General features: G+C 35.8%; 1 protein-coding gene across 1 annotated transcript; it reads right to left on the minus strand.

The window, feature by feature from the left end:
* Positions 1-2,465: 2,465 nt before the first annotated feature.
* LOC133327176 (E3 ubiquitin-protein ligase TM129-like) lies at positions 2,466-6,901 on the minus strand. The gene is made up of 3 exons (XM_061535745.1): positions 6,336-6,901; positions 6,136-6,265; positions 2,466-3,068 (listed from the first exon to the last, which is right to left on the minus strand). Exons 1-3 carry the CDS (start codon positions 6,839-6,841, stop codon positions 2,466-2,468), a joined length of 1,239 nt encoding a protein of 412 aa, XP_061391729.1. The 5' UTR covers positions 6,842-6,901.
* Between the last annotated feature and the right edge of the window lie 3,730 nt (positions 6,902-10,631).

Raw genomic sequence — 10,631 nt, forward strand, 5'->3', positions numbered from 1 at the left:
GTCCGATTTAATGTGTATGGTGTACCAATGTCCCTATATAACTTTAGTTTTGCATGAAATTTGGCATAGCGTACTGAAATCAGTATAGAATCATGTTTGCTAAGTTTCCTGAAAATTGGTTCAGATGTTAAACATAGGTTGATATTATTTCTAGCCGGTTTGATTTTGAAAACATCATATATATTTCCACATCTTCATGTAGGCCCTATGTAACGGTACCGGTATATGTCCGATTCAGCCGAAGTTTCCAAACTGAAGTGACTGAAATTGGCGATTTTAAGTTCATACATTTACACAGCCCTATTATAATTATTTTTCATGATCCTGTACGTATTTTCTAACCAATGGGGCTGTAATTTTGCATTCCGAGTTTTTAGGTTAAGGCTAAAAACATCTTTGCAGAAGATATTCAATATACGTAATTTTAGGCTCCAATGTTTCTTGGGACAAAATTCGTTTCAGACAATTTGGAGTCGATTTACAAATGTCCGTCTGGCCGGCTGGTGCACACTATAACTCTCGAAGGGAGTAACCGATTTCATCCAAACTTTGCACTTCTACATCTTCCAAACTTAATTCAAATTCGAAGATGGAGAATATGAGTCCACTCCTTTTGGTAACTCCCCCACAAAATGGTCAAAATTGAGCTATACATTAATATTATAATATCATGCGAATTGACTATCCGATTTGAACCAAAAATTTCACAAGCAATTATCTTTATCAAACCTAGATCAAGTTCGAATATGGGACCCAGTGGCCCACTTCTTCTGGTACCTCCTACTTAAATGATCAAAACTTTCAGTATTTATAAATCCAAAATCAGGCGAATGGAGTGTCCGAATTGAACCAAACTTTGCACAACCTATTATCCTAGATCAAGTCCGAAGTTGAGACCTGTTTGCCTCTCTTCTCCCAAAACGGTCAGTATTATATAATCATCTAAGGGCATATATCTGACACTTGTTTAATTGATATTTTATTCATAATAAAAGATTTCGTACTATTTAATTTTTAAAATTTTTTATTATTATTAGTACTTAAGATTATAAAGTATGAGAATCGAAAGAAAATAAATAATTGTTTATAGAATTGTTTAACAAACAAAATTTACTATCACTGCTATGAGAAGATGTGCTGAAACTATTGTTGGGCAGCCTATTGCAAATTTGCCAAATGATAAATAAAATCTATTAAAATTATAAGTGTACTTATATTACTATAATTAAGGTTAATTGAAAAACCCCCAATCTAAACAGAGGATTTCATAAGTATTTTTCAACGTGATAATGTTCCCTTATAGTTAATATACAAATAAAAAAACACATATTGAAACAACCCCCCTTATTCGTTTTATTAAGACTTCAAGATAAAACATAAAAAATAAAACATTTTTGAAATTTTATTATATGTATATAGTTTGATAGTAAAAAAATAATCATCATTCTTATTATAGAGAAATAAATACATACATTTTTTTTAATTAAAATAAACTTCACACAAACACAGATTTAATTGTTGTTTTATTTTTTTATTATGCCATTTAAGATAAATGCCTATTATTGGGCGCCACTCAGCCTATTCAGAGAATTTTAACGCATATTATAGTAACTTGCCATGTGAAGTGTTAAAGAAATAGGAAACAATAATCTCAACGAGGAAACAATAAAAACACATTGTTTTTTTTTTAGTATAAAGTACAATGAAGAAAAGTCCATCGAATATTTAGTAGTAATAGTAAAATATTACATGGATTGAAAAGTCTAGGGAAATGCCACTTGATCAATGTTGGTTGGGTTTACTTTTTATATTACATATCAGAAATTTGTTTCAAAAATTTTCCTTGTTTTTGAGTTGTTTATATATGGTAATGTGCTCATGGAATCACAGGTAGTGTGAGCTCAGTAGATAATATCACCTTCTGAGGAACTTTAGAAAGCCACATATATATATATATATATATATATACTGTTAGTGCCGAAGTGCACTTTGGAAATGCAATATCAAAAGCAATTTAGCAGGCTCCACTGTTAATTACCTTGACCCCTATTAAACTGATGAACTGACCAAACTACAGATTCTGACAATTGTATGGAACCTCTATCTGAGTGGGTGTGTCGACTTTTGGAACTCTTGCGCAGATTTAAAAAAATAGCCAAAGTACAGTTCACGCAAAAGTATAGGTGTTAAATGTTGTTCCAAATATTATACCCTTCCTCCTTCAGACTTTTCAATCCATCTTTTTAAAAGTAGTATAATAAGTAAAGTTCATTTAATGAATTAAGTTTATAAATTCTTAAAGTGGAAAGTAAAAACTGGATATTTGTTTTATATATATTCACTATAAAGTAATATAATATATATATATATATATGTTTTGAACACGATTCTTTTAGTTTTAATTGTTTGCCCATCTTTTTAGAGAAAGAAAAAACAAATGCATAACTACAAAATTTACAATACGATCACGTTTCATCATCATTGCCACTAGTCGGCGGTGCATCTGTATCACTTGGTGTGGTCGGTGTCACCACAGACAGTTTTTCTATATAACTTACATCTAATAAACAAAATTTCGCCCTACACATGGGACAAGTGCATTTCTGCTCCAACCACACTTCACGTTCATGCTCGTTTTGTCGGGCGGCAAACCAACGTGCCAAACATTCGACACACCACATCGGACGACAATAACAATTTGTACAACAATTATCTGCACTCAACGGCTGACCGTTTCGATCAACATCTAAACATTGTTTATGAATTTTTATGTTGGGTTCCGCAACCATACAGGCGAAACATTTCTCCGCTATACGATCAGCTTTATAGATGGGATTAAGACTGACTTGCTCTTTGAACACATCAATAAACCGATCAATAACATTACGATGAAATTGTATATTCGATGGTATTAGTATGGGGCGGGTTATTCGCTCTTCGAGATTACGAAATTCCAAAGCATTGATACGTATATGGAAATCTGGTACACCAGCACGATTTGTTTTCACCATTATACTGACCATTTGTAGGGTGTCATTGGTATCCTGTGAGACGTTGTATGTTTCTGTCTGTAATAAAGAAGGTATGCAATTTGTTATTACAATAATAGAAAAACAAAGTAAGAATCGGCTATTCTAAAATAATTTTTCTTTCAGAATTAATGACATTTAGTTATAAATTCAGCTTTAATATTTCCGCCCCTAGGAAGATAAAATGTATCGGCCGATGGTTGAATATCAAATATCTTCTATAAAGTTTCCACGACAGAGGGGTCTTACTCGGTCCTGTCTGTCCATTGAGTAAAATCAGTAGGGCTGCTACAACAGCAACACCAACAACGCACCCACGACAATCAGTTCTACGCTCTGAACGACCCGAGTTCGACTCGGCTAATGATTGTCAACTCAGCGACAGCTGTACCAAACGAAAGTTTTTTTCCACAGGTGAGCAAATCATGTCGACAACTTTGCACGCCATTTTTCTAATTCGCGCCGGCGTTAATTCCTCTTCAGTACGATGCAATGCAACAATTGGTGTCACCTGAGGAGGAGCTCAGGTCTCAACTCATAACGCGGCGAAAAACTTCATTGCCAGCTGTTGTCTGCAGCCTACAACTTCTAGCACCTTAAATTCCATCCTTCTCAGCAACCTACCTAGAACTCCAAGTGGAACTGTTCGAGTTGCGGGTAAATCATATGGAGTAACGTAACATCTGTAAGGTGCAATAGCTGTAGTAACTGGTGCCATATGAGAAGATGTACCACCCTACGTTCACACAGGAATTGGAATTCCGGCCTTGTAGCCGATTGCTGCATTAGTAATTCAACAATATCTGGTAGAACCCAGCTATAATTCCTTCTAGCTTTCCATCCGGTCAACGTTCAAATTCTAAATTATCTTCGCGGTTTTCTTATTGTAAACCAGTTAGACGAGTCCGATTTCGCTTTAATTAATGAGGAAATCCTCTACCAGAGTCGCTGCCAGATGTTCGAGCGCTCCGGACATTTCCATAGTCAGTCCTTCGCTCCATCGATATCCTTCCTGCCAAAGGAAGGTCACTTTAAATTCAGACCATATTCCCATACTGGCCACGTTAAAGAAGCCCAACGATTTCGTGGAGGCCGATCAGCGTACTTTCATGAATTATAATACAGCGGCTTCTAAAAATTCATTGAGGACTCCTTAAGCCCTATGCCGCCACCCGTTTGCGTCAGAAAGGGTGAGAAGATATTCCGCGAAACTATTCTAAAAGCGGCATCGCCTCATTTCCGCGGGAAGAATTCCTCTAATGAGACCAAACTATCCATCCAGGGCCTCCAGATTGACACAGCAGCTAAGCGCTGAAATATATGGTTTAGTCCTTGAGCAAATAAAAATCTCCCTCGTATTTCCTTCAATAACATTCAACATTGTGATGCCAATAATAAGCATTGCAGTTCTGCCGCCTATTCATTGTGCATCCATCTTCGCAGAACAGGATCAAGCGAGCAGGTTTCCGGAGATCCAAGTATCTTAAAAGAAACTTGCAGCCTCAATCATTTACATTTAGTGAGGTAGAGACAATTACCTTCAAATCCAAGCCTTCAAAACCCTTGGTCCCGGCAGCATATCCATATCCATTTTCATGTTAAAGAAGGTTGGTGAAATAGGGCTGAGTTATCTTACCAAAGTTTTCGAATTATCGATGTCACAGTTTGTAATATTTGGAAAGTTGCCCAGATTATTCCACTTATAAAACCTGATAAATCCGCTACTAATGGGGAACGGCTTTGCAAGAATTTACTCCCAAGATTACCTCAATCAGTGACGACCACCTGAACGGACCATTGTGGCAGCCTTAGATTTGTCTAAGGCGTCTGATATGATCGATCATTCCAAGCTGATGTCCTACATTACAAATTCCATTCCTTACGAGTGATATCAAGCGTTGACTTCCCAATTACCTTAATGGGCGGCACGCTTTCGTTGAATTCCGTTCAAAAGTCCAAACATCGCAAAATCAAAATGGGAGTACCGCAAGGCGGTGTCCTACCTCCCATTTTGTTCAACATGTGTCTTGCGAAACTCCCCATTCCTCCACCAGATGTTTCAGTGGTATCGTACGATTATGACTGTTCGATTATTTCGTACGGCGTTAACATTGACTACGTGAGTGCAAAAATGTACATCAATTTAGCCACCAACACAAACATCTTCCGGAAGCGCAATTTAAAATTATCCACTGCAATATATACATTGTCACTTTTCCGTTTCTGGGCCGAGAACTCAATTTAGACTTTGGTATTTCCATCGAAGGTAGGCGCCTCCCCACCGTCCATAATACGAAAATCCTTCGAAAAACTCCTTAATTTTTCCGCGCATTCTAACTACATCAACGAAAAGATGTAACCTAGGAATAGGAGCGTATATCACCTTGTTTAAACAGTTTCTGCTGGCATGCTATCTGCCTTGTCATCCCAACCATCATACAGTAATGACATTTCCACCTCCGCGACACATCCGTCTGGACTTCAGGGGCTTTCGTGAAGCCATCCAAGAAGTCATTCCATCGGACGTCAACAGATCGTCGATAGCGAACGCAATAAAATACTTGCATCAACTGGCAGTCTCCGAAGCTATAAATGGCTATAGATGCAACAAAGTCCTACCCAAACACCCTTTTGCAATTTCGGACAGTGATTCTATTATACTTAAGATCGATTCTATTATACTTAAGATCCGGGTACAACAATGTTCTCAATTCGTATCGAGGGCACATTGTCCCCGGAATCCTAAATATTTGGCCCTTATAAATATTTGTGTTAATTTTTATAATCCAGGATATAGAAAATTATACTGCGTAAAAATTGTCGATACACACACACAGTATAATATTTTTAAAAGCAAGGGTTTTGCATTAAACTCTCTGCAAGGTTTGCTTATCGAAAAGCAAATGACCTTAACCTTTTCTTAAAACTCGTCGAAAATAGTTGTTGTAGCTAATATGGACTAAGTTCAATTTCGGAAGTTGAATGTGGGTAAGTCTAGGTATGCTGTTTACGACGATATATATTATGTGGAAAAGTCAGATCGACCCTAGACTGCCCTCATACCTTACAATCTAATATATATTACCACATTTACTTATTGACATACCTTAGCTACACTTAGAACCGTATCACTTTGATGGGCAAAATTGACATTGTACAGCGAGGTTTTAATAATCCAATTTTCGGTAGCGATCACAGTTGATATTGAATTCAATTTCTTTTTATAAATATCCGGCCTAAAAATAAACAATTTACATTATTAACATTTACACAATAACAAATAAAAGCAAAAATACAAAAACTCACCTGCGGAATTCATTACCAATATCTGATTCAACATCCGATGTACTGTTTGGGGTATTGGAAAACTTTTGTAATGTTTGTGTTATGGGATGCCGCTTCCAATTCTGTTGATACCAATTGAATATCAATGCTGGAACAGCTAGTACTGCCATCAAACTAAAACGTTGTGCCACCTTCCAGGTGAGTGTTTTAAATGCCACGGCTTCTTGGGGCATTGGAAAATCTGGATCCAACTCCGACTCTTCTTCGGTGTCATCGTATTCCGTAAAGACGGAGAACTTAAAACGATGTATTAGAAAATAGATTGCCGGCAGACAACTGTGGATGAAGAGATTCAACGAGGTACGTCTCTGATGATAGCGAACAAAGTGCAGATGTTCTTCGCCCAACCAATTCGAGAACAATTGTTCAATGGTAAGGCCCAGTCGTCCAAATTCTTCCGGTGGATAGATGATACACATACATAGCAGCAGATAGAAGAGATTGAACAGTAGTTCTGACTCGTCCATGAAAATTGTGGAAAAACGAAAAAGAAAACAAAAAATGGTACACTGTTCCAACGTAAACACACACACGCACACTTGACACCGTGACAATAGTCCTGCCTCGATTCGATAAATGTTCCTAAGGTCAACGGAAGCAATAATATTTGAAGATTTGAAGGTGAATATCCGTCTCCAAAAACAACGTAGTAGCTGAGTTGAGTTGTCGTGTCGTGTCCAATGTCAAATTCGTTCGAATGACCGACCTAATTGAAAAGCGTGTCTACATGCAACGAATAGGCGGAGTAATGAGAGAACATGTGATAAAGAATAAACTCGAAGAAAAATGACGGATGACCGTATGTTTACGAAGGAGGGTGCTGCATAACACCGATATCGAACCCTTTGTTTAGAAAGAGACATGGAGGAATAGTTAATGCTCAAAAGGGAATTGAATGTGAACTAGTTTTTTAAGTGCAATACACTAGTTCACGTTCAGTTCCCTTTGACCAAAGATGTATGGAGTTTTATGTCGTTTTAAGGGGACCCCCTCTTGTGTCAGCATCAAGTGACGGCTAAAGGGCTTCTCAAATTTTAAACGCGTTTTTCTCTTTTGCGAATGGCGGGCACGATAACTCAAAAACTAATAACTCAATCGATTCCAAATTTTTACACGTTTCTCTGTGAGTGTATAGCTATCGTATGAACTACGATAAAATCAATCGGTGAATATCTTCCTTATTTTTTAACTGGTTTTTGGTCAAAAATCGGCGATTTTCCAAAAATATTTTTTTTGAAGGTCCGCCATTTTGTTAATTTTAGAGCGAAGTCAATAATCCTAGTTCATACGAGAGCCAGACATGTAATATTTCTAACACCGTTGGAATTTTCGGATTCCGATGTTCCAGTGAGGAGTTATCATGCCCGCCATCACAAATAAGGTTACAAAAAACAACAACAAAACAATAACAAAAATTTTTTGTAAAACATTTTTCTTCTCTTTTAAAACTTCAAATATATATGTGCAAAGTTACAAACCTTAACAAGCATTGGTATTGATTTACCAGCCCATTGAAAATCTTGAAAAATTAAAATCGAGAATGGGTGGGGTTCCCTTAAAATGATATTAAAATCACGATAGAAATCATTTATATGTTTCACAGGTATTGCTTTTGTTCCTTGTGGTATAACGGATTTTTGGAGAAAATGAAATGGTTTTATATAGCCCCATACAAAAGTATTCTACCCACATTTTCCAACCGAAGAGCCTCTAATTTCGTATTTCGGGATTTTGGAGGCTGTCATACATCTGCATAAATGATAATTTTTAACACAGCCCCCATTTATAGATCCCGAACAATCTTCGGTATTTTGGGGCAATAATTTGGCAAACATTTGCACGTAAAATGAGGCCATGTTTTAACATAGACTACCGCCAAATTTCAGTATTTTGAGGGTTTTTAAGCGCATTTTCTAACCGAAAAGGCTCTATTTTGTAAAAATTTCTTAATTTGAATTAATATTTACCCCTGACAGACATGAGTTCCTGCATTTACGAAACAGTTTTTTGCTTCAAAACAATTGTTTGTCTGTGTGTAGGATGAAATTTTTTTACATTTGCTTCGATATTTTTCGGGATTACATCTTTAGGGAATAGATTCATGACATAATGGAGGAATAGCAACTATGATCATAGCTAAATAGCTCCCAATTTAAGAAATGGTTGAAATTTGCCTTCATTTCTTATTTTTATTTTCATAAATATAAATAAATTTGACAAGAAACAATTAATTTTCGACAGCATTGCCATATTGAAATTGCCTAATTCAGTATATATTCAGTTTGATTTTGTGCATTAACAACACATAAAAATGAGGATAATGTACAAGTTAATTTGAATTAAGGCTGTTAATGCAAATTAAGACTGTCGTCTGTCTAGGCTATTCTAATACATCATTTTAAGTTCTCTGCGGTTACGGAATACGACGATAACGAATAACAGCCGGAGTTGAATCTAGATTTTTCAATGCAAACAAGAATTTATGGTTTTTAAAACTGCTCACAGATTTAATTAAAAATTAGAACATATTTTAATATTTGACTTTGCTTCTAATGTTTCGATGATGCATTTATGTTCTCTTCCTTTTTTTGAGTAGGTGACGGTTATAAAATAATAAATTGCGCCACTGAACATGCGCATCCAGCAGCGCGTACGTTCAGCAATAAATAAATACAGCTAATAGCCAATAGATGACGCCCTTACGATGACGTTAATAAAAAACAAAATGTCTAAATCAAATCAAAAATACAATATTCTACCTTTTTTGTAAGCATTTTATTAGGAATAATATATATATATATATATATATGGGAAATTACAAAAATCTTTTAAATTCCTTGAAGCTGAGGTTTGCAAGGTTATAACTCGCGAAATATGAACATATAGCACATAATTCAAATTCATTTCTATAAAATGAAGTGTTCTTGTCAGAATCTTAAAATATTGGTAATAAATAATAAGTTTGGTGGAAGCTGTGATGGTGGTAATGTAAAAAAAAATGGGTTAAAATGTGTTGAAGCCAACGAGTTTTTTTGTGTTCGTTCCTGATTTGTGGCTAAACTACACAACGCACGCACATGTGATCAGTGACTAAGTTGCAGAATACCCCATGGACAATATGATTCTAATGTATGATTTTTCGATATAATCACTGCATCCACCCAAAAAGGATGCTGACATTTTGAAGCCGGATTTTCGGTGTTTTTTGAATTTTTCTTATAATTAGGATGCGCATCCAGATAATGGACTAAACTAATTATAGGATTGTAGAACTCGTGATTTTGCTTCGTTTAGTGTATATCTCATGAATGTGCTCACTATAGCTTCTTTGCAAATGGGTTCCAAAGACGAAAATTTGGTGCGTAAATTTTTATAAAAAACATATTTTTTGAGTCTAAAATTAAGAAAGTCCATTCAAATTCCGTGGAACCCCGCGTGATTTTAGTTTTTTTACGTGCCGGATCTAATGAGCCCATCCATGTTCAATTCCGCCCAATAAAACGGCGGATATAGGTACCTTGAATGTGGGAAAAACTGCAAAAACTTATTTTGACAAATTCGCGTATATAATCGCGTTTTTCTTCGAATTGATTTTACATACATTCATCATTGTGTTATCATATTCGCGAATCTGTGTGAAAATAGGTCAAAAATATATCGATACGCGAATAATATGGGTATTTTATCCAAAATCGATTGTGGAGGCACATCCGCGGTTCTTAACCGATCCTTTTAAAATAGGTGTCCTTTTGTGTATTTTCATAGGAGATTACTGAAATCGGATGCGCATACAAATCGTATGCACGTTGCGTGATTTTTAGCCATTTTTAGGGTTTTTGCATAGTAAAATGCATCGAGCGGCACACTTTGACCGTTAAATTAAACATCGAAAAATTCATAATTATTGAAAGACATTGATTCGGTATATACGAAAACCGCATGCGCATCAACTGATTTCAACTAATACGCGAATTGCATGCTTTTAAATATGGGTAATTTGTATGTATTGTAACTGCAATATATTTAGTCATTTTTACAGTCGAAACTGTTATCAGATGAATATACCGATATTTAACAATCATCTAAAAAAATTGAAGAAAAAAGCGTCACATATTTTAGAAGATTAAGGCAAAACGGTATTCCCTTAACCATACTAGAACATACCAAAAAATGGACCTATACCGACATTTATACAAACCGATTATGTAAACAATAATTTTTAATAGAAAATTATACCCTCAGCCTTATGGCTAATTA

This window comes from Musca vetustissima, unplaced genomic scaffold (genome assembly GCF_032173495.1).
Source record: "Musca vetustissima isolate MV318-11 ecotype Yass unplaced genomic scaffold, APGP_CSIRO_Mvet_v1 utg96408, whole genome shotgun sequence".
Lineage (NCBI taxonomy): Eukaryota > Metazoa > Arthropoda > Insecta > Diptera > Muscidae > Musca > Musca vetustissima.

Excerpts from the sequence above, each read along its gene's own strand:
- LOC133327176 (XM_061535745.1), bottom strand. The coding sequence starts at position 6,841 with ATGGACGAGTCAGAACTACTGTTCAATCTCTTCTATCTGCTGCTATGT. Across the intron at positions 6,266-6,335 it reads ATTGGTAATGAATTCCGCAG|GCCGGATATTTATAAAAAGA; the intron begins GTGAGTTTTTGT and ends GTTTATTTTTAG. Across the intron at positions 3,069-6,135 it reads CGGTTCTAAGTGTAGCTAAG|ACAGAAACATACAACGTCTC; the intron begins GTATGTCAATAA and ends TCTTTATTACAG.